We start from the raw sequence: 24824 nt of genomic DNA, 5'->3' as shown, positions 1-24824 counted from the left end.
GATTCGGAAGCTCTATCATCGAAAACAACTTATGAGTACGAGGGCGATCGTACTCATAATAGTATAGTAGCCGGACTCTATATATATATATATATATATATATATATATATATATATATATATATATATATATATACAGCAAATTGTATTGTCTTATATAGCAAATTGTTTTGTTTATATAATATATTGTAGTGTATTGTACAATATATTGAAGTCTTGTATTCAATATTGTATATTGTACATTGTGTTGTATTGCATCTTATCATTATGTATTGTGTTGTATGTTTTTGTCGAGTATGGTATTGTATGTTATATTTTATTGTGTTTCTGTCGAGTATTATATTGTATGTAATACTGTATTTTATATTGCAAATTATTTTTATCACCGTTTTGTATTGCTATATATTGTATACTGTAGTTTATTTTATGTATTGTATTGTTTTACATTGTATATTGTATTGTATTGTATTATATGGTGTGTTATTTCATTTTACATTGTATTGTATTGTGTTGCATATTTTATTCTGTTGTATTGTATTTTATATTGTATATTGTATTGTATATCGTTCATTGCATGCAATGTATGCTGAATTGCATATAACATGGTATTGTTATTGTATATATCATATGGTGTATTGTATTGCTATATTGTATTGTGATATATTATATAGTGTATTTATATTGTATTGCTTTATATTTCATAGTGTATTATGTTGTATTGTGTGGTGATTGTCATGTTGTGTATTATGTATGCATTGTGTTGTTTTGCATATTGTATATACGTATACTATATACTATATTTCTACATTGCTTTGTATTTTTTTTTTTTTTAGAAAACGTTGCTTTGTATATAATATTATTGTATTGTATTGTCTTGTATTGCATCATATTGTATTATGTTATATAGCATAGTGTATTGTTTTATATTGTGTTATGCTGTATATTGCATATATATGTACACTGTGTTGTGTTATATTATTGTCTTCTGTTTTGTATTGTATTGTATTTGTTTGTTTGCTATGTGTTGTTTTGTATTGCATTGTATTGTATATTCCATTATATTATTGTATTATGTAGTCTCTGTTTGTACTATATTGCGCTGCATTGGATTGCGTTCTGTTTTGTATGTTTGTATATTCTATTGCTTTGTAGTGTATTATATATTGTTATCGAGTATTGTGCTTTGTTGTATGTTATATTATATAGCATATTGTATTGTATTGTGTATTGTGTATTGTGTATTTTTAAAGAAAAAATCAACTCTATAGGTGTTCTAAGTTTCTCAACGCTTTGTATCTCTTTCGGCATAGGTTGTTGATCTGGCGATTTCTCTAGCCAAAGTTGCAGATGTGGATCGGAATCTCGGCAACGAGAATGTGGCAGTAGATCGGTTTGAGGAAGCGATCAAATGCTTAGAATCTTTGAAGCTAGATGCTGATGAAACTGTTGTCGAACAACGGGTAACTAAGCAATACTTGTCTCATTGTTTTCCTAGCTTTTTTCTAAATTACGTGTTAATATATCTGCTTTCCTTTTTCAGCGTAAATCAGTACTGGACTTCCTACACAACCAACTAGCTGAAAACCAGAAGTCCGCTTCTGATTCTTCTTCTGTGTGAGTGTATCGCTTTCCAGTGCGCCTTCAACCGTGTAAAATCAGTGGATGAATAACACGTATGAAGCATATTATTGGCCATGCTTTTGCCGCATGGTAAGCAGTGTATGCGTGTGCATTAGTACCCCACAAATGTTGGTTTGCTTTATTGTATTTGGTCGTATCTATGTAAATTTTGAGAATAATATCATGCATAAAACATATCAGAGTAGTTTAGACATAGTATTTTGTAGTATTGTTCTTCAGACGTTGCTTCCATTTTATTGTGATGCCATCTGGGGACGTTGCAACTGGTTTAAACATGGAGATTAATCTACGGGTAGCCTTCAAGCTTAGGCACAGAATTTTTTTATGTTTAAGAATGCAACTTTCTATAGATTGCTTACACTCCTAATTTGAGGAAAATCTGAGTTGGGTCATTTTTTAAAATTTTGTTTGGACTAATCTGTCCAAAGCTGTTTTACACTAGCAACCAGGTGGCATAACCAAAAGCGTTCTTCACAGAAATTATCATAGTTGGATGACTAATTCTACGTTCGCGTGCGGTGGCCGAGGTGTAAATAAAACTAACAGGTGCGAGAGCTCAGACATAAACAAACACATCTCATTTCAGTACAAAAACCGACTTATAACGCCATCAAAGATCGGTAGACGAGTAGACGAAATAGAAGGGCTTCGATGGATCTTATAACTAAAGAGAAGACATTAACAATCGTGAGGAGGAACCATGCTCTTAGTCTAATGTTGTCCTTAAGGTGAAAGAGGCCCCTCGGAGACTGGTGTTGCAAACAACCAAACAGGGCCTCTCCGAGACGAATTTTCAGTGCACTGCACTTGGCCTGAAAAACCAGCTTATACACATTGTACAACCAAAACTTAAAGCAACATCTACTAAAATCACCAGGTACTGCAAAGCCTGCGCAACTGTCATCTGGATAAATACATGTACAACCAAACATGCAAAATGGAAACATAACAAAAAGACCATGAGCCTCGAAAATGACAACGCATATGAACACAACATATGGCCAATGAAATGCAATCAGAGCTCCGAAAGTATGGCCGGGATGTAGTGAGAAAGCTCGGCTGTAAGGGATTGAAACCCATTCACAAGCTGTGTGTGGAAGTCTTGATCTTCTTCACCTATCAATCTAAAGTGTACACGTATTGCACGCTTGCAAACAGCCATGAATTCAAGCAACGCAGCAATTAGCTGCTGGAGCTCTTGGGACCGGAGCCTGGTCGCTGGCTCACCCGACAAAAATGCCGTACACACACTTAGCACTCCGCTGTTCACCTGCGTCACATTACGCCGACATCTAGTTAGTAAGAAATAAGAATAACAAGAGGAAATTATAATTAAGAAGATCAATAAGCACCGGTCTGCCCTATCTTCTGGAGTTGAATTCAGAAACAGGGCAATTGATAAAAAAAAAAAGGCTGCCTGGAGCTTCCACTATGGCAGAAAGCTGATCTTTCTAGGCTCCACAAGTAGAAACTCCAGTACAGAACGTTTCTGTTTGTTTAGGGGATCATAATGCGAAAGCTATTAGTGCTTCTTCCAAAAGCCCTCCAGTCAAACAGCACTTTGTGAAATCTCCACCCGAGCAAAACAAGCTCTAACTAATCTGCATGATTACCACTTTAATGCACTTCATCTTACCTGCACGGCAACACTGCCTTGGAGTATCCTCTGTAAACTCTGAAGCCTTGGCAGTTGGTCACCTTCTGAACTCCGCGGCTCTTCAAGCTCATTCCTAAGCGCAGCCGTCCTGGTCTCGATCATTCCAATGGCATTCTCCACAGGAGAGAACTCCAAAGACTCGGACTTGACAACCAAAAGCCGGTTCACCAAAGCAGGAAAAGAGCCCTCGTTCTGGAGAACCGTCCGCCTCTTCCACTGGTCCTCTAACCCACCCTGGGTCTTCCCATTTTTGGTAAATGGGGTATCAAACAAGAATCGATCAAATACACGAGCACGCACAGTTCCAGTAGAAAGGGAGAATATCCTCTCTCTCCGACTGCCTAAATCTTCGTCCTCCATAACTGGGTCTACTGCTGTAATCTGTAGATAACAGACACCAGGCTGTAACTCATCTGCATTGACTTGCCTAGAATCTGGAATAATATGAAGGGTGTGATTGCCATCCATTTTGGACTCGTAAATATGACTCAGCTTCTCCATGATGTCACCCAAACGCACATCACGAGGCTCTCTGTAAACATATTCTTTCCTATCTAGCTTTCCGAACCGTTCGCCATAAAACCCAACTCGGTAGTAAGTTGCATCAATGAATGGAATCGGGCTCGACTCCTGTTCAAGAATGGACTCGTAGATATTTGTTAGGGAAGTGTGGCACTTAGCAAGCTGCCCGTAAGCCCTTCTGCTTTTATAGACTGGGATTATAAGTTCCAATATGCTGGCACAGAAGTGGTAGAGCTCAGCTTGAGAAAAGAGCTTATTCGCAAGCTGGAGATATTTCACAGCAGAATCCACTGTTAGTTTTGATGCACCATATCCTTCAACTTCAGCTGCAGAGGCCTCGGCACTGACATCACTGCTGACCACAGGACAGATCTTCCGCAGAGAAGCCACATGTTCCCTGCTCCACACAGCATCATTTCTTCCAACAAGTGCCTAATTGAAAAGGAAAAATTAGTAGGTTCCATACGCTTCTTGACATTAACATTTTTTTAACAAAAGAGTTTCACAAATCCATTACATGCTAAGAAGAGTCAGTGTAATTTTTCGAAATCATTGAGTAATGAAAAAAAAGGTAGGAAAATCAAGATGTTCATTTTTCATTTTTCATTTCGACATAGTTTAGGTAAACTCTGCACATTTTTCCCATAAAAGAAAGAACAGAAAAGAAACAATTGAAGGGTATGACAATTACCTGCATGATGACACCAGCTACAGCAACTGCACACTGTGCGGCTTCAGCCCACGACTGCATCTCCTGATGTGCATCACACAAATGCAGCAGCCACATGATGTGCAGATCTGGAACGGATTCATAAGCCATTGCTAGTCTGTAAAAGCTCTCGGCAGCCGCATATTTGTCCACAGTCATTACAGAAGCCTGCAAGGTAAAAGAATATTAAAACCCTACAAAAGATACAAATTAGCCATAAGAACTACCATGCAAATGTACATCTGGTAAAGAAAACATAATATTTTTTTCCCCATCAGATGAATCTTTGACAAATTGTTCTATCCTAATGCAACAGTGTATTGATGCGAACAATCTTACTCTAGTTGCTACTTACTAGAATATCAATAATTAAACAATTAGATTTATCTCAAATCTCAAGTCATTAGTTATTATACAATGTAATATTTCGGCATCTTGTTAAGTGGCATCTCCTTAATTGTGACCATTTAGGATGTTAATCTAAGGACCTCATTGTCTGCACGTTTCCAATTTTCTGTCTCTAGAGTAGAACAAATGGCAATTGAAGAACTGATATATAACTTCAGTTCACTTTTTCAGCATAGAAATATGATACACCAAAATAGAAACATCTTACCAAAAGAGCGTGTTCTAGTCCTGCATCAAGGGCCTGGAGAAGACTCTGAGATAGAAGTTTGACCTCAGACCAAGACCACCTATTATCTGTTGAACCCTCGGGGACTGCATGAAGGGCATTTCCAGGAAGTCCACACTCTCTTAAGAGTTCCTCACTCCTACCTTCATCCGCTACTTCTTCCAATGATCTCGTAAGACGTCGTGCTTCGCCGCTCTCTTCAAGAGATCCATCAGACTTCATCTGAGTCACTTGCACATCAGACATCAACTCCGACAAGGTAATTGTCAGCATCACCCTCAGCCGTGTTGTGTGCATGAAATAGTAAAATGAATTCTGTAGATAAGAAAATAATCTGCATTATTTTTTAATTCAAGCATATCCCTTGGAGGCCAATTTGCCAAAAAAAACTGCTGATTTTTCAGTTCTCCAATTCTATACTGCCTATTTCACTTTTTGCAATTTTGGATTGAAATAATCCTGACTGAAGTCTTCTAGTTTCTATATAATTCATGTATTGATCTGATTAGGGGCCGAGGAGGACTAAGGGTATTTCAGTCCATAAAGTATTTCAGTCCGAATTCATGAAAACGAAAAAAGCAGATTAAAATTAGCAAAACCAAAAATTTGGTGGGTTGTTCCTGCAGAAAACCCCCAAGTTGCAGATCACAACATAATTGGTAGCTTACCCTAACAAGTATCTGTAATCCAACAACAGCCCTTCTCCGAATGGAATTGTTTCGGAAAACAGCGAGTCTAAGAAGATGAAAAGCTACTTGCTTCAAGAAGCGGTCATTCTCTCTTGCCATTAGCGTCGCACCATGGAGATTGAATATGCTGTTGAATACAGGGAATAATGCTTTCCAAAACGCCAGCGGTTGGCTTCGAGAGAAGAGACCCGTGAGGATGGATGCTATGCAATCCAGCTTTCCATAATCAGTAGCAATACTATGAGATGCTACAGCAGCTGAGAACTTTTCGGTCATCTCCAAAACCTGGAGGCTGACAGCAGTACTGAGATTCTCTTCCCAAATTTCCTGAAGAAAATGTATGGTGTCAAAGAGCTCAACTACCCAGAGCTGTGAAGATCCTTAACAAGAAAGCTTTTACATATAAAAATCTCCAAAAATTCACCTATTCACATACATACCACCATAAAAAGCTGAATTTCCGTCTCTATTCCTCAAAGCAATTCCTTACAAAAGTAATTTTACTTTCAGGAGTCATCAAATTCATGAGGGGAAGTTGGTTTTGTGATTTGCATAAAAAGAGTTTTTCCAAGGAGAAAATTTCGTAACTACAAGGGTATACATGTAACAAATCAAGTGTATTAAGGGCATAATATAGAAGTTCAGATTTTTTTCAAGGATACGAATGTAAATTGGTAATTTTGCGGAGGCCTATTTGGAGACATGTTGATTAAAAAAAAAAAGCACGTAAAACATACCAACTTTTGCCTTAGTATTGGGTGTAGAGACTCTCTTAATGCTCGTGTTGTGGTACCAATTCGAGAAGATTGTGCTTGTGCAAGAGCTTCTCTTAGAGAATATGGTTGATTAGGAGAGCTTAGCTGAGGACTGACTCTATGCCACAAATATCCATTTTCTGGTGTTCCTTGGGGCTGCATAGTGTATGTAGCATTTAGTGATATACTATAAAGGTACACATCCAATGCTAATGTATTGCAACATCTTTTACTCAAGATTTTATCAAGCATGAAAACTAGGTTTTAGGCATACTCTAACTTCCTGACGAGAAGCCTCAGACAAATATGTGTTGATTGCCGGGGAAAGCCGATCAGAATACTTTGGAGAAGCAGGAACTTCACCTTCAGGGCTCCGCGAACTACAGCCCATCAGCAAGCTGTCAGCTGGTCTTTTGTGCTGTAACGTATTCACACAGACAGAATAAACAATGGAAAATCATAAGAATATACCAAAGACCAATGACCCAACCAAGCAATGTTAACAATGATATCAAAATATTACATGGACAAACATCAATGTGATCATTGCTCGAATACGAACCTCAAAATGCAGGAGACACTCTTCAAGGAGCTTGAAAAACAACCTTGTTCTAGCGATGCTTTGTTGCCATGCTTTGACAAGGGATGCATCATCCAAATTCCTTAGAATTTGCAAGATGACAACTAAAACTTCACGTTTCTCAACAGCACTTAGATTATAGAATACAGGCATCTCATCTAATATCTGCAGTGAAGGAAACGGATTATGTTTTGAGAACAAAAATCCATGCAGCAACAACTATATTCAGATAGCATATCTTCCACATGAACAGTATGGTCATGACTAGAAGTATGTCCTCATCAAAGTAAAAAATTATTTGGAATTTTACCATACGTTTATAGGACTATTAGTTCTGGCATATTTTCAAATAAGGCAGTCGATCGTTTCCAGAACCTGCAATGATTTTTATTATTTGCAGCTCTCCCATAATGAACAGATCTTTTGAGGTTTTGCACTAGCTCGATGCTAAAACAGTTTTAACAATGAAGCATACATAACAATCGCTACTCCCTAGAACTAGTTCAATTGACAATTGAGAACTCTGATGTAATGGCTTTATTTCTTGAGCCATATGTTTTAAGTCAGTTAACATTTATTTCCCAAGAATATTAGCAGATCACAAATTTCATTGATTACATTTACACTATGGCCTTGTTTGGATGGCAAAATAAGTTACCAATAATATATAACTTATTCAATACGAAGATTTTCTGGTGAAATTGAAAAGTAGGAATTTGATTTTTGCTCCTTGGAAGGTCTTTGACATTATTATTTAGTAGGATAGCATATTTCGCCTATAAGTAATTTATCTTATGTTATTCCATTCTAAACATTTGATTACACTCCTAGCTTCCGATCACAATAGGAAATCTTCTTACAGAATATAATATCACTTGATAACTTATTCCAACATCCAAACATGGCCTATATGCCCTTGGTGGTTAACTAGCCAATTCTCCTCACAATCGCTTTTCACATCTAAAAACATGCTTTCTCAATACTCCTGAACCATTTCGAACCTTGGAATATTTAGACTGTCATCAACATGAATTTAGCAAAACTCTGAGGCAAAACCTAGGACGGTCTTCTTAGTGAGAGTTTTTCTTTCTTAGTGCATTTAGTCCACAACATACGGACTCAGCAGTCCCTATCTTCATCAACCAACATCCTTAACTAATATACTGTGTCCTGACTAAAAAACCTTAATTTCGAGACTTAAAACACATCCACAGTAGCATTCTTCCTCTGCATCCTCGTTGCATGGTGATGCTTTTTTTGGTTAGCCTGGACATTGAAAAAACTCGGAAATGGGAAACAAAAGATACTGTGAAATACTAGCCCTTAAATTTATACTCTCTAATGATGAAATGTGAGAAATTCAAACAAACAAAGATAGTTTAATAGAGACACAGAAATTCAAATGCGGAGAAACGCAACTAAATGTCATAATTTTTTAGTATATTTTCAAAAAGAATTATTGAACTTTCGACCTCATAAAAAATCTAACAAAGTCGGAAGTAAAACCTGGTATTAAAGACATCAAAGAATTTGGCATTTCTTTCCTACCTGTCCGATAAATGGAAAATAAAGCTGAGCGATGTATAATTTATCCTCGCGTTTTTGGTAACGGTAGTCAAATTCATGTTTGCACAAAAGGATCACCAACATACGAGCTGCCTACAATATTGAAAAAGAGAATCTTCATTTGATTGATACATGAAAATGCAACGAAAAAAAGAAAAAAATCAAAGATAGCAAAAGTAGGATCTAGTTAAGCACCGGAAAAAAAAAAAGGTTCAAGGAACCACAAAACAAGAATTTATATGAAGAGATCTGTAGAAACAAATTACATACTTTTGCCCGTTGTGATAAATCATCATGGTCCAACGTGAGAAAAATCTCCTGTATTAAAACTGATGAAAGATAGTTTCTGCAGGAATTATAACGAATTAGAAAACTCAGTTTGCACGACCATAACTTTAACCTTCAAATCAGAAGGCATGTGACAGTACAGTTTCCTCTATATTAATCTGGTAAATACTTCTAAACATTAAATCTGGTAAATACTTATACTAAATTTTATATGTACTCCAATATTTAGGACAACTAGATGAAAGTTCCGACCAGTCATGTTTTCCACGTCAGCGAGTGCATTGAGTAACTTCAAGATTCAATAAGTTAGGTCATCATCATCAAAGTACTTTCCTACTACAGAGTAGATTGAAACATACCTAGAAAGTAACAAGAACACAGAAAATTTAATAGTTTTATAAGTGTCAACCTGATATCGACTTTCAAAAGATTTAACTTCTAATTCAAAGTACAAAACAAAGACTTTAAGAGAACCAGGTAGCTCGTTGACTGTGATGTATCCAACACAATGTGTCTTCCTTACATGGTTAGCATTGTGCTATTGCCTCAGTGAACCAAACACTCAAAACTATACATAGGAACCATTACCAGTATCATTAATCTACGCAGGATCGGATCAGCTCATTAATTCCTTATTTGCAAACCATTTCATAGGGCTATGAACTCTATGGATTTCAATGGTCACAGTTATTCTTAAAAACCGCAAGGTTTAGAGATTCACTGTCAAAAGTTGTAACAACTAGCCGGCTTGTTCATGTGCTAAACAATGACAAATCTTCAACCTGGAGACAAACAACAGAATATAACTGTTTGTAAACTTAATGACTTGTTTAAAATTAAATGGGGACAGAAGAATCTCTGTGAGCTTTCTTCAGGATGATAGTCTAGTACTTCTGCCTAAAAGTTCAGAATACTCGTACTAAAGGACGTAAAGCATTGGCATTTAAATGCTTATAGACAAATGTACACAGCCCAATATATTGAATAATATATGCATCATTATGACTGTTTGAAAGATCAGAGTCCTTGGTACCTATCTGAAGGATCTCTTCCAGGCATTTCCACAAAAAGATCATGATCGCATATAATCTGCAGAAAGGAAAGCTTGCACTCATGCAGAATTGACTGGCAAACTCCAGCAAACTTGTCCAGATATAATGAAACCTGGCAAATATCAGATAGCATTACAGATTGTCCCCGACTTATATTAAGAGCATAAATGGTAATTGTTGCAATGAGAGACATGCTTTGACAAGACATCTATCATTTTGTTCCATACTTTTAACTTATTGTATTGTTAACATCTTGGCTAATCACAGTAGTCAGAAACTTATCTCCTTCAATCTTACAAATTTGTGGATCCAAGAAATTCCATCTAACTTTTAGATAACCAAGAAAAGCAACAAAATATATAACTAGTAACAGAGAGAATCAAATTAACAATCCTATTAACTATTAGGCAAAGGAATTTAAAGGTTAAAGGATCATTGTACCAGCTCAAAAACTTGGCGTGGCTCAATGACTGACAACAGATCATAACAAAAGAAAGCAAGGCTGCTATTTAAACGTTTTGCCAAGCTCAAACCCTTTTTGCAACGTTCATGAACCTCAGTCAAAAGGCAATCATAGAGCTGCATGATACATCGGAAAACGCCTTCCTTTAACTGCAATGGTGGGATATCTTCACCTGGGAAAAGAAATATATATATATATATATATATATATATATATATATATATATATATATATATATATATATATATATATATATATATATTAATCCAAAGAAAAATGCACGTGGGAGTGGGAGAAACTATATTTTGATGAAATTTGCACAAATCAAGTGATCATGAACCATAGATGTGAGTCTAAAATAAGCATCTTCAACGAGAGAATTAGGATCCAAAGATTTAAACAGAATTTAAGCAATTCAAGCAAAGTAAAATTTGAGTACTTTCAGGTTCAAGAAGCATTATAGAAGATTCGACCATTAAGCAGGAACTATACGCCATATTTGGCTATACTGTGGCACTCAAGGAAAATAAGACTCGCAAGATTTCTTCATTACCACATAAACATACGATAACCAACACAACTAGCATAATACAATCCATGAATTAAACTAACGATAATATCTAGAGAAGGCAATTGACAAAGTTTCATGAACTAGAAATCCTTACAAATTGACAAGTAGCTTTTCTTTATCAAAATGTAATCACAGTGAGTATATAAACCTGACTAAATGCTGTTTGATTCTCTTTAACTCAATATGTACACATAAATGAATAGAGCGTAAAATTTTAAGGCGCATCAATGCTACAGAACACATGACATGCAGTTGCAATATTTAGAAAGTAACACAGTACTCACACATATCAGTTGGACGGCCAAATAGCAATGCTACTGTGTGTCTCAAAGATAAGAATCTACGTAGTTGTTAATATTTTTGTCAACTAGTGTAGCAGTGCAGCAATTTCCCCATTGTGCAACACTTGATTCCTCCCCATCATCTAAAGCATACTACTACAGTTAATTCAATTGTCAAAATAACTTAAAATATATGTTCATTTATGTTTTGACTTGTTAATCTTCTTTGATATCATGTAAAATTAAACTCATTGAGAACCCAAGTTGCAACAATATTCTTAAGCTCTCTGGATTCCTAAGTCATTTAAGCCAAAATCAAAATAATCAAAGTTCATGCTTCAATTTAAATCCATACGTTGTCAATACTCTAAAGTCTAAAGACAATTTGAGTTACTATTGCTCAGACAACTTCCACTAATTCTCTAAATTGCTTGAATGCTTCTGATCGAAGTTTCAAAATAGGCTAAAAATAGAATTTAAAAGAGATAATTAAATAAAATCCCTTGAGCAGCCAAGGAGTTTGACCTTAGGCAACATGGTCAAAGTTTGAGAGCTGCCTAGATGCTTTGAATGCTCAATGGTATCTTGCATTGCTAGGAAAACACAGTACGATGTAATGCCGCTTTACTAGAAGCAGTAAGAAAAGAGAAACTGATTCAAGTGGTAGTACCCATCCAAAGGATAACGACTCAGGCTACTGAAAGGGATCATATAACAAGTATTTATTCAATAAAGACTAAGAATCTACCTTTGAAAACAACCAATTACCAAGCACACTCAAGTATAAATCATTTACAACGTAGATTCAAAGTGCTGAGTATGGAATCTCTTGATGATAAATGTTAGAAGCAACATAGTATGCTGCCATAAAGATAGTGAAAATATTATATATATAAAACTCTCATAAAGTTAGATAGTACCTAACGGAACATTGTTGTAGAAAAGACGGCTTTGCTCTAATGCCATTGACTTCACAATAAGCTCCAGAAAGAACCAAGCCATTGCCAACACGTCATCATAAACTGGCCCAACACGATAGCCTTTGGCCTGCAATGAACGAAGTGCAATGACAGAAAAGGTAAGCAATGAAAAACAAACATATCAAAGAACTACTTTCTTGCATCCCTAAAGCATATCAAAAAGCGAATTCATAACCATAAGAAAATCTAAATTTTAGAAAATAAATTAGCAGAAAAACAACAAGCTTCAGGCATCCCAAAAAGAAACATCAGCCATACTAAAAGCGAACATAATGCACAAATATCTACAACATAGCGCTCCTACTGAAAAGAAAGAGATAAATGTGTACCTTACTCCGAGCCAAACTACCCCATACAGTAGACAGACCAGGATATACTGGTGCTTGCCGACCACCAAAGTCATCAAAAGCATAATCGACGTAGCTAACAAGAAACCTATTTCTCTCAGCACCATCAGTTGATTCTTGTTGTACCCTGCAAGACACACAAGTGCAGAAAGCCAAAAAAACATGAATGTACTAAACTAGGAAAGAGATAAATAGCCCATTCTACCAAGTTTTTGCATGATAGCATGTTATATTTAAAATTGTTTAAAACTAAAAATAAGGGCAGAAATTTAAGTGCATGTAAAAACAGGAATAAAGTGCAGGCAGACATTCAGAATTACTAAGGAACAACACAGCCTTCTCCATGACCTTGCAGTAAAATATCAAAAATTAGGAACTATATAAAATAATATAAGATAAAATTTGAACTATCACAAATGGAACGATATTTCCTAAAAAAGGAGAGTGCACTGAAGATAATTCACTCATTGAAACCCAGGTTCATTAGAATATGCATTCAATAAACTGCAACAAAGTAATTGCAGTTTATTTTAGTGGCCCAAGTCACCCAACTACAAATGACAAATTTATCACCCAAACCAAAATTTAATAGACATTGAGAAATTTAATAGACATTAACCAAGAGCCAATAACAAGAACCTTACCTGGTTAAGATATTGACCATGGCTCGAAATGCTGCAACCTGCAACATAAGGTAATATCAACGAAAATAAAAAGCTGCACAAGGAATTGGAGAAGAAATACGACTCTAGCATATTGGACACCACTGGTTGATCATCTATTCTTTTAAGATTTATGCCAGAAATAAATGTTTAGATATTTATCAAAATAATAGTTTAACGCAATATATAAAAGGATGAAATAACAATAAACCTGAAGGGTTTCACCACCATCGCCAATGAGATGAAGGAGCATATTAAGGATTGGCTGAAGAAACTGTAACAGGGCAGTCGATTCAACATTCTTCAAGCTGTTGATCGCCTGTACATGTGTGAAGTTTGTTCTTTAGTAAAACCACAACTCTTGGAGTAGAAATTCCAGTAAAGGAGAATGGATCGAAGAAACAAGCATATCAATACATGTATTCAACTAACCTACAGAAAACTAACAGTTGAAAACAGAATAAGAGAATCAGCAGGAAACATGATGCAACTGAAAAGAGGAAAGCCTTCTCCAAGACCAATGGACCAAAAATAGTCTCAACCCGAAAGCTATCTGATCTTTCAAAAAGTTTGAAAGGATTTTAAGTTCCTAAAATTCTTTAAACATACAAAGCTAGTTATTTTGTACATAGTCCTTATATTTAAGTGAAGAAATTACAGATCAGGTCATACTTCACCCACAACTCATCAATCGTGAACTAATCAAACAAGGCCAATCACCTCACTGCCACCATATCAGAGGGCATTGTCATTGTTTGAACCACAGCCATTTCATTCTCTTGCGCTTTTTTGTTTTAAAATTATGCAATGAGGGACTAAGCAAACTGTCAATGCAGTTAATTAAGTTAATTAGGATTAATTGTTATATTTCGACTAATAGTTATGTTCTTTTACAGGACCTAATGAAAACCAACAATAAACAAATCTGCATGCTGACATTTACTCGCAGGTATCCAGCTATTGAGTACAATTAGTCATTTACATGGCATACATTGCTTGAGAATAGCTGACAGCATACAGCTCAAATTTCTATTAGTAATGACCGGCAGATGAAAAATGAGCCAATTTGATACATTTATACAAGTATGGGGGGATCATCGTGTTAACTTTATAGGGGCCAAAATGATAATTTCATAAAATTCAGGGGCTAAGCTGCAATTTACCCTACAATTATTTTTCAAAATAAAATTGACAACAGCACCAATCAATCCAATATAGATCAAGGTATATTTATAGCATTATCTTAGGTTAGAGGATAACAAAAAAAAAAAAGCTCCATATGTCTTTTCAGGAAAGCAATATTTCATATAACTAAGAGATTTACATACTAATGAAGCCTCAAACCATCACCAGACATTTGAAACAAATAACGAGAGTATAATGAACAACAATGGAACAAGGAGAGTACAAACTAACAGATAAAACTTCACGCATGGAACAAATTAAAAACAAAACCTCAAGAAGTTCAGAACCCCAAGGAGGACTTGTTCGGAGAGTATGACGGTCATACTCTAGAAAAAAATCTCTTATTCGCTCATTGACTGGAAATAAGGAAGAGCATAGCTTTAAACGCAATCTGAATACAGTTTTACCATCCTCCAGATAATCCAGCCTCTCCTACAAGACAATTAAAAATGATAACTACGAGACCAATTTCAAAAGAATACACTGACAAAACTAACTGGTGAACAGAAAATTATATAAGAGGATAAATGAGCTTTCTGAATAACTTATATGCACTTGTTGGTATGACCAAACTAATCTGAGTAAAATAATCAAAATCTCAAATTCAACGTACCTTACTACTCTCTTGGAGGTAATGTGGAACCAGCTCTCTTAGTATTGGAAGAGACACATCGGACTGCAGCCTGTAAGTATAAGATTTACCTTTTATTGTATCGTACTACTTCAGGAAAAGAAGACATAATTAGTTTGACAGAGCAAAAGAATAATAACTTTATCACTTCAAAACAGATGAAGCCTATATAGGGCCTGTTTTGATGCCTGAATGACCTGCTTTGATGCCCGAACATCTTGGTCAGTACATCCCTTTCGTTTACTTAAAGGGTCTATTGCAGCAATTGGCAGATGGAAGCATGATTTTGATATCTTCAGTGGTACAATATATAAGGCCTCTAAGTCATTTTCGCAATAGATAAATCAGCTCGTAGGTGGAATAAATTATCACCGGATAACTAACTGCTAATACCCAAATAGGTCCTTCATAGTTTTTTTTTAAAAAAAAAATGGCTAGAACATAGTTGCTTTGATATTAGTTGATTAAACCTCACAAGTGGAATAAATTATCCTGAAAAATCATGACTATCATGCGACACACCATCAGTCCCATATTAGATGGCAAAGAAACCCGTGTGTGGAAAACTGAGTAGATAATGACTAAGCATTTTGAGCGAGTGATTTGGGCCAAACAAGTGGCTAGTACCAGGCTGGGTTGTTACATATCAGAAGCTTGCAATGGACAAAAGACGAACTCATAGGCTGCAATTGAAAAGAAAAACCTAAAGGGCATAAGTCATCACGGTATAAATACTTCTAACATCTATCAAGCCTTTAAAGTAAAAAATTTTTAAAAAAATTTTAAAAAAAAAACATGATTAACTTGAACAGTTTAGATGGCAAACTTCCATTGAGTAATCAACTAAGTAGAAAACAATTTGCTGGCTCAGTATCTAAGCTTTCTCGTACAACATACTAATTATTAGCATGACATATTCAGTTAGAGAAGAAACAAAAATTAGCACCACATGACCCCTGAAGAAAATTGTAATGTGTCACAGTTGTCTCACTGAATTTTTGGATGCCACACCTATTGGGTCCATGTCATCTTAGAACCATGAAATATCTCATTTCCAATTGGAAAAAAAAAAAAAAAATCCACTGTCTCGTAGTCTCCCTTTTAGTACAATTAATTTTACTATGTACACCAACCTTCACACTCCCTTAATACAAAACAATTAATGACTGCTCTATGCAAATTTTAGGTTACAAATGTTCAACTAAAATAGAGCTCAATGGATCACACACAATCAATAATTCATCTCAAGATCACAGTATGCCCCCCCAGGCCTAGTATATTTCTAGTAGTAATAAACACTCGCTATGTATTGCATTAAGCTAATTGTTGCCATGAACAGTCAAGTAATTTTATGGGCATGAGATCAAAAATAATGGAAAAAAGGGAAAGTATAGCAAAGATAGCAGTACATACTGAATGTGCGTGGACAATGGAAGTACGGCATATCCTATAATTACCTGAAAGAATAAGCAGCATATCAGATAGTATCATAAGAATCTTGCTTGTAACTATATAATAACTGCGTATATGTAGGCTGAAATGCAGGAGACCCTCCCATTAGTAAACCAATTTTCACACTGCCTCCCTAAAATTTTGGATCCTACATTTATCCACCAACCTCTAACAGTAAGTATCACCTAATGGAAGAGACAAAGTGATGAAATCTTGTAGTTTAAGGATTAATATATATGTTCCAATATTTCAAGAGAAAAAGCAAAGCAAATAATACCAATCAAATACTTTCCTGCTATATAGCTCATAATATGTTTGATAACAGTAGTAAAAGGTGCATAATATACGAAAACATACAGGCTTTGGTGCTTCAAGTTTAGTTTGGAGATCAACATGAAAAAAGGTGAAGAGAAGATGGTGTTGCGGTGTCAAAAGAGCAGGAAGACAAATTTTAATTTCATCATGATAGCAAGCCATCCTAGCCCCAACAGCAATTTGTGTATGAGCCCATTTTTGAAGTGATGTACCCGGATACCTTGGATAGAGGGCCTGGTGGAGAAAAAAAAAAAAAACAGTACACCAAGTTAATTAATATCAAGAACTCAAAATTAAAATGAGTTCATACCAACAAAAACAGACCTCTAACGGTTGTTTGCGGATGTCAACATCATCTTTTCTCATTTCCGCCCTTAAGAACAAATTCCTTTTACGGCTCAAACTAACAGTCAATGGGTAGACATAAAGATAATGGAAAAGCTGAGAAAACGGCTCACTGCGTGTCATCATGCGAAAATCAAAAGCTTGAAACTGCAAAACAAAAGAAATAAAAGCAGTTATTACTGAGATGAAAGAAGCATATAGATGGTAGAACTGGATATTGAGATCAATGTTGCTCAGTGTAGAAGCTAAGCTAGCTGCTCATTGAACCACTATCCACTCAAGATTTCTCAAAACCTCGCTGCAGAAAGTTGTTGATAATAATTTGGTAAGTACATAAATTACGAACAACAATACTAATGAACTTGGTAACCAGAAACTGCTTTTGTAACACAACTACAGATCCCACAAAAAGCTTCCGGAATTTCATAAAGTGCACTTCATAACAAGTGATCGCACCCGCCCTAATCAAATCATCAAGTAAAAAAACACCGAATAGGAAAGGATGATTAGATACTTTTTACTTACATCAACATTATTGCAATCAGAGTGGTTTTCTGCAATCACATTTGGGCTACTCCTGTGCAGTTCTTTCCGATCAATGACACTACACTTCACATTACCATTCCTAGGGCGATCAAGACCATTGCCATGGTGTTTTCCATAACTAGTTTCATAAGAATGATCACCAGCATCATTTGAATCAGCAACAACACTACCACCTTCCGAAATGTTGTCAGAATCAGCATGGGAAGCATGAAGCTTCTCAACCTCCAATTTAAGTACACCTTTCACGGGCTTGTGCACCTTCCGTTTGGGGTCCTAAAAAGGTAAGAATAAAAGTGCAAGTTAATCTGACCAAATTGTAAACAACAACAAAAAAAAAAATCCAGCAGTAACATCAAATGAAAATGCAAGTCAATGATTAGGCGTAGCAGATCGATCCTCCATATAAATGAGTTCTTTGTGTTGAAAAAGCATATTAATAAAACTTAGCTGATTATATTGGGCAGTAATTTCACCTGAAGAGAGTCCTCTGTATAGCTTTCTTTGACTTTATTCAAGTTTGATATCTCCACAATAACTGAGCTTCCTCCTGAATACTGGGAGAGCTTGCCATCTAAAGTAACTTTTGAAAGAGGATCGACAATGCTGTCTTGGGAACTTGAGCCAGATACACTGGATGCTAGGGGGCTGCTGGGAGAAGCTGAACCACCAGCAACCACAGCATTGTTGCTTTCAAAAAGTGGAATGATCGCCCAAGCAAACGATTCTCTATAAGGCATAATTCTAGACCACACTTGCAGCTTTTGTTTCTCTCTCTCAGTCAAGTGCACCTAGTTTGTCATGCAGAGAATGTTAGTCAAGTAGTCAACATTTGCAAATAGAGGCATTAGACAATTGCTCGCACAAAAATGAAGCATCAGTCATGAAATAGTAGGTCGAAGTTTTTGCTGGATACAGAATAGTGGCTCAACATTATCGTGTCCAGATTGAATACCGCATTGGGTAATAAAATAATAATAAACCAAAGAGACCTTTACTTACAGGCTCCTTGCGAGAATAAACAGAGGGAGTGACACCTCCTTCTTCAGTAGCCGGCTTTTCAAGCTGAATGAGAAGGCAAACTGATGCTGAAGGAGCATCCAAGGAGAAAATACCTCGCCGTTCAGAAGAAATATTAGCCTGTAAAGGCCAAATATATGGAAAAATGAATTAGTTTCCCTTCAATGAGGGGAAAGAATTGAGGTACAAACAAGGTAAGGAGCAAAAGTCTTTTTAACTTGTTGAAAGATTCATAAAATCAAAAAGCTAAAAGGCAAAGGGAATTCATCTTACATCCTGCATTTCTGATGGAAGAACACGAAAGTAAAAGTCCTCCGATAATTTCTCTCTCCTCTCCCTACTATATAAGCATATTGTACCATAAAAGGGCTCTACACATGGTAGATGACAAACTATTAAAAAAGAACATAATAACACAAAAGATGCTACTTCGGGACAAAAATACCTAGTTTACTCAAATCCAATATGTAGAGTGTAGGAATTAAATAAATATTTGAATATTACTCACCAATTAACCCAGCTTGAAACGACAAAGATAACACTTTGACTGTTATCTTCAATCCACTGTAAAAATAAGTTAGCAATATAGAAAGAGTAAGATAGTAAAATGCTAAAGGAACAGACAGCAATGCATGCTGCCATCACTTACAGATAAACACATGAATAACATTAACTATGCATGGTGCCATCACTAACCTGCTATATTGTGCTGGAAGAGTTTCAGGCGTCCTTTGGCCAAATATCAAAGATCTCTCACTTTCCCAATCAAATGCCGGCTCATATGCCGGCAAAGGAGACTCACCATAATGCTGGAAAACCACAGCAAATCACGCTATAAGACAACTTTTTGTTGGAGGGATATACTCATATATAGAGTATTGGAGGGATAGACTCATATTTACACACCAACGAAAGATAAAGTTTAATAGAAATAGGAAAAACATGCATTCTAATCGAGTAAAGGAAGCTACAAATGGTCAGGGAAAAAAAAAAGACTGGACATTTCCATTGCTTCTTGACTGAAAGACAGGATTATAATTGCATAGTTGAATGAAGAATACAAAACTTCATACCAACTTGGTATGGTGAATACAGACAAAACTTAAATATTGAATCTCACAGGATTAGCTGTAATGTTCCCACATTTAGTTCCATTGCTCAATAGCCAACATCAACTGTAGTCTATCGTAACCTAAATAGCAACATGAACAGTATACAATATGGACAAGCAAAGAAGAAGACGAATGGTCTTCTATAATAGTACACTTTTACTTGCAATTTTATTATATTGTAATAGATTTACTGATGAACGATTGATGAAAGAGGTAAAGCAATTATCATCTTGTAATTTAAGGTAGCAATTTCTTAATGTCTAAATGTAAAGAAGGTAAAATTCAGGTAGCATTTTCTTGATCTTTAAGTGTTAAGAAGGTAAAGTAATATTCACACTATTTACAAGTTTTCTTTTGAATTTTAACCTAAAAATATGATCACCGAAAAATGAAATCTATGTTATTAGTACATAGGCACTCAGCATGTGAATGATTATCCACATTTTAATGTAATCCTACAAACCTAAGACAGGCATGCAGAAACCTAGGAGCATCGTCCATGCAAAATTTCATCATAACAATTTTCCACCTAAATCTTGTTGTGCTTATCTTTCTTATTTTAATGTATCAAAGGCCAATTAGAAAGTACAGCTATGCAGTTAGACTTATCTCACTACAAGTATGACAATCCTTCTCTATATATTGTTGAATGTCTATTTGAAGATCGCCAAGTGAAAAGACAAAAACTTGTCCACAAGGATTTAAAATATTCATACTTAATGTAAACCACAAAATACCCGAAGGCTTCCACGACCATACCTACCTTTTCCTGGAGATGTTATCAGTTTAGTGGTTCTGGGTTCTGGCATGCTGATGATTGATAATGCCCATTTTTACTTGATAGTATAGTGTATCAGCAACATGTAGTTTAAATAACTTAGTTTATGAGCATGGCCAATCCATAAACAAAGACAAGTAGATAGCATGTTACCCATAATGAGTGGTAATTGGCATAATAAGAAATCTGGTTCCAAAATCCTTGATTGTCTATGTGAAGGGAATGAAAAAAAAAAAAAAAAAAAAAAAGCTTAAGTACCATACAGATATTGATCACGAAGCAAACAAAAAGACAAGGTGACAAACTAAGGTCAATCATTATAGATAACCAACAAACTACTCAAATAACATACATTAATATTTCAATTTCTTGCAAACACTTCATAAATGACACCAAAATACTAGGATAACATACATCAATATTTCAAATTGCTTGCTAATCTGTCCTCCTAAGCAACACAAAATACTTTTTGCTTTACCGGACTGCTCTTTGTTCGACGCAGTCTATTCAAAAATGCATTTATGAACTAAAACATACAAAATGACTAGTCAAAGTTACCCAATTTGTTGCGTTGAATTTAAATAAAAGTTTTCGCTAGGTACCATATTAAGACCTTTAGATGAACCATATGATCCAGCCTCAGATATCTGCCTCCCAGAGGTACTGGGAATATCATCTTCAAGAGCATCCTCAGTCTTTGAATGTCTTACATTGGCAAGACGAATTTCTGCGGCAAGAACAAATTAGAGAAATGTTGAGCCTAGATATTTATCATCAAAGTTAAAGTCGGTGCATAGTGCATCCAGTATGATACTATTCTGCCATCACCTGTTTCTATATCTGTATCAGGCCCTTCAAAAATTTGATTTTGGAAAGAAGTTGAAGCAACATTGTCAAAGTGCCCATATTTTGCTTCATCCTTCACCCAATCAGCCCTATAGCATTGTACCAACTCATTTATATGCGGCCACTGATCCAGATTTTCATTCAACTGCAGGAAAAAAACCAAATCATACTACTTCAGACAAACTTTCATAGCTTGAAAGCCATAATTATATTTGTGCAGTAACACAGAAATATGATCAAGAAATGTGAAACATGAATTAGTTCCTTCAAACCTCTTCATATATCATACTACACTATGCATTCAACTGTATATCCTGATTTTAGTGCAAAGGTCAAGATGACAGTATTTACACATTTGTAGATCATAAAATTTTCCTTCTCCATGAAATTAAACAATGATTACTTGATATCTTTTTCTTTCAAGAATGTCCCATCTTCAAAAGTTAAACAGAAGAAATGAGAACTCATAAGTAACTTTCAAAATATACTATTACCATGTGCAACGACACTATTCTGTCAAAGCATCTTAATATTGGTCTATGAAGTGGGCATGGATGACTATTAACAGAAGACTAAATGCTCACTCATTAAATTAAAGGCTCTTGATTAATTCGTGTATTATAAACAAAAAACAAATCTGATACCAAAGTCAACTCTAACTTAGGATTGGCTTAGGCCTAACCACATTATAGACCAATGTATCAGCTCAAATTTCTTAAGATAAAAGAAGAAAATATCGAGATAAGATCATTGAACAATATAATTTTCTTAGCGAAACAGAGAGAACAGCAGACTTATGCATTCAAAGAATGAACATCAGAAATGACTCTAATTATAGTCCACAAAACAACAATGAAAGGGCAAGCAAACCAATGGATCCAGCTGCGGATTATCTGCCAATGATTGGCGAGGTATTCTTTTAAAACGATGACCTTCTGATGATGTACATTCTTCTGTAGCCTGTATCATCAATAAGTTAAAATGCCACTTAACTAACGTTACTAAGAGCTTGAGAATTAAACAAGCTTATCAAGACATCACTTAATTAGAGATCAGAATTAGCAAATTATTTGTACATTAAATATTATACATTTTATTCTGAAAGGCTGCATATAAAATCATGGCTTCCTGCAATGTCATACCAAAGATGATATATCTAAAAAAATATTTTTAACTGGAAAATAATAATTCCTCTAAAGTTTATAGCACCAGGAAATGAAGATAAGATGTACAACAGTAGAGTACAACAAACATGTCACGTTTTGCAGCATCTATGGCATTCGGTTGTTAAAGATAGAGCTAAATCCACTGTCAAGTGTGCCAATCAGAAGGAAACGCTGATTCCCTATGCAAAAGGTGTTGAACTCAGGCCAGATATTTTCAGTACTAGCACACCAAAAGAAGTGAATTCTTTCTTGAGTTCTTATCTTTAAAACCAAACATTGCAGGCACCAAATATTAACATACTATAATAGTATCTGAACTTGACCGTAAAGAACCTTAAACTGTCCTACATTGCCTCCGATAATGTAGCAAGAATAGCCATCCCAACACAATGAGAACCAAGAACATAAAGAAACAAAGATCAAGAGCAAAGTTCCCGTAATTTGCCCTTTAATCTGTTAGCTAGCACATTCAAATCAGCAGTTCAAGAAAAGGAGTACCACAAATCAAATCCGAAAAAGAACAAACAAGAACAGAGGCACAATTATTATGAGCTAAAATTTGACCTAAAAGTTCAACTACAGAATCATCACTATCAAATAAGATCCCAATAAATAAAAAAAAAAAAAAAGAAAACATTACTGTGGTGAGTAATAAGGAACAAAACCGAGCTGAATTAAACTGTGCCATAACCAGATGCACGATCAAGACCTTCAAGAAACAGAAACCATAGAATCCAACTCAACCCTCCCTCAAGGTCCCACCCACTAACACGGATAAAGAAAAGGTGATGAGACGAAACATATAAATGCTACTTCCCTCTTGGCTCCAAGTTATGTGAATAAAAATCTAGCCTCTGTTTTGAGATGCTATCAAATTCAGTGAACCCAAATGTCGTCTACCCAATTGAATCTTGCCACTCATCCAAATTACTCAACTTAGCACTTAGCACCTTAAGCACCCATAACGGTTCCCTTAAAGAAGCATGTTAAAGAATCTCTTTTCCCCCCCAAATTTTAGTGCCAATGTAAACCTACTACATTACGACATGCACTCCACCATAAAGAACCTTAAACTAAACCCACATTGCCCTGCTAAGCTAAGAAGTGTAGCCAACTCGATACAGTGAGACCCAACAACACACAGAAACCAAAAAGAAAGGGCAAAATTCCTGTAATTTGCCTCGTACGTGCGCGCTACCACATTCAAATAAGCAGTTCAAGAACGCTAAAACCACCAAACCAAATCAGAACAAGAAATCAAGAAGAAACCATTACCCCCCCNCCCCCCCCCCCAACCCAACCCCAATAAAGGCACGATTCTTGCTAGCTTAAATCGAAGTACAAGTCCCAACAACACAATCCTCATCATAATCATCAAAACAGCAACAAAATGCATACAAAAAGCATACCATGGCGAGCAATCGAGGCGAAACCAAGCTGAGCTGAGCTAAAGATCTCCTTAGGGCATCAAAGAACACCAGATCCGCGACCAAGAACTCCCAGCCACGTAAACCCTAGAATCCAACTCGATGTCCCCCGCTTCCTCTCTCTCTCTCTCTCTCAATGCTTCTTGTCCCCTTCTCCTCTCTCTCTCTCTCTCCTCTCTCCGGTGAGAGGGTTTGGTAGTAAGAGAGAGAGAGAGAGAGAGAGCGAGAGCGAAGCAGGTGAAGAAACAAGGAATAAAAAGAAGGGGAAAATAGTGGGAAGGGGAAAAATATAAGGATTTGGTTTCGCTCCTTTTAATTTTCTCCCTCTCTCTCTCTCTCTCTCTCTCTATCTCTCTCTATCGGTCACTCCTCCAAAATGTGTGCGTACCCTTTCTCTCTCTCTCTCTACACTAAAAATATATACTTTATTTAATTATTTTTGTATTTATTCTGTTTATTTATTTAATAATAATGGCTACGAGTAGGAGTACAGTGCCCAGTGCTATTATTTAAAATTTATACTTGTATCCAAAGGAACGTCGACCGGGGTGGGGTTGGATAATTATCCCTGCACGCGGTGCATCCTTTTATCCGTGGACCGGCCATT

The 24824-nt window shown here is 35.9% G+C and overlaps 2 protein-coding genes across 2 annotated transcripts in view; one reads left to right on the top strand and one right to left on the bottom strand.

Moving 5' to 3' along the window:
* The window catches only part of LOC109709284, a 9027-nt gene extending 7080 nt beyond the window's left edge, over nucleotides 1-1947 (top strand). Inside the window, exons 7-8 of the mRNA XM_020231442.1 lie at nucleotides 1311-1460; nucleotides 1541-1947. Coding sequence (XP_020087031.1) covers nucleotides 1311-1460; nucleotides 1541-1618 — 228 coding nt within the window. The 3' untranslated portion in view covers nucleotides 1619-1947. The remainder of the gene's footprint in view (nucleotides 1-1310; nucleotides 1461-1540) is intronic.
* LOC109709683 (guanine nucleotide exchange factor SPIKE 1) lies at nucleotides 2277-24603 on the bottom strand. Its single transcript, XM_020232011.1, has 31 exons — nucleotides 24200-24603; nucleotides 22495-22584; nucleotides 21607-21769; nucleotides 21381-21505; nucleotides 19585-19697; nucleotides 19397-19452; nucleotides 19162-19259; nucleotides 18871-19008; nucleotides 18345-18659; nucleotides 17851-18144; nucleotides 17305-17472; nucleotides 17023-17214; nucleotides 16627-16670; nucleotides 15196-15265; nucleotides 14853-15014; nucleotides 13609-13716; nucleotides 13380-13417; nucleotides 12718-12862; nucleotides 12329-12455; nucleotides 10535-10728; nucleotides 10075-10205; nucleotides 9024-9099; nucleotides 8736-8846; nucleotides 7170-7352; nucleotides 6882-7025; nucleotides 6590-6763; nucleotides 5832-6179; nucleotides 5146-5478; nucleotides 4512-4697; nucleotides 3278-4252; nucleotides 2277-2911 (listed from the first exon to the last, which is right to left on the bottom strand). The coding sequence occupies exons 1-31, from the start codon at nucleotides 24200-24202 to the stop codon at nucleotides 2657-2659; spliced, it is 5559 nt and encodes a 1852-aa protein (XP_020087600.1). The 5' UTR covers nucleotides 24203-24603; the 3' UTR covers nucleotides 2277-2656.

The sequence above is a fragment of the Ananas comosus genome, linkage group 4 (genome assembly GCF_001540865.1).
Source record: "Ananas comosus cultivar F153 linkage group 4, ASM154086v1, whole genome shotgun sequence".
NCBI classification, from domain to species: domain Eukaryota; kingdom Viridiplantae; phylum Streptophyta; class Magnoliopsida; order Poales; family Bromeliaceae; genus Ananas; species Ananas comosus.
The sequence above is the reverse complement of the archived record's forward strand: the minus strand, read 5'-3'. Positions and strand labels throughout refer to the sequence as shown.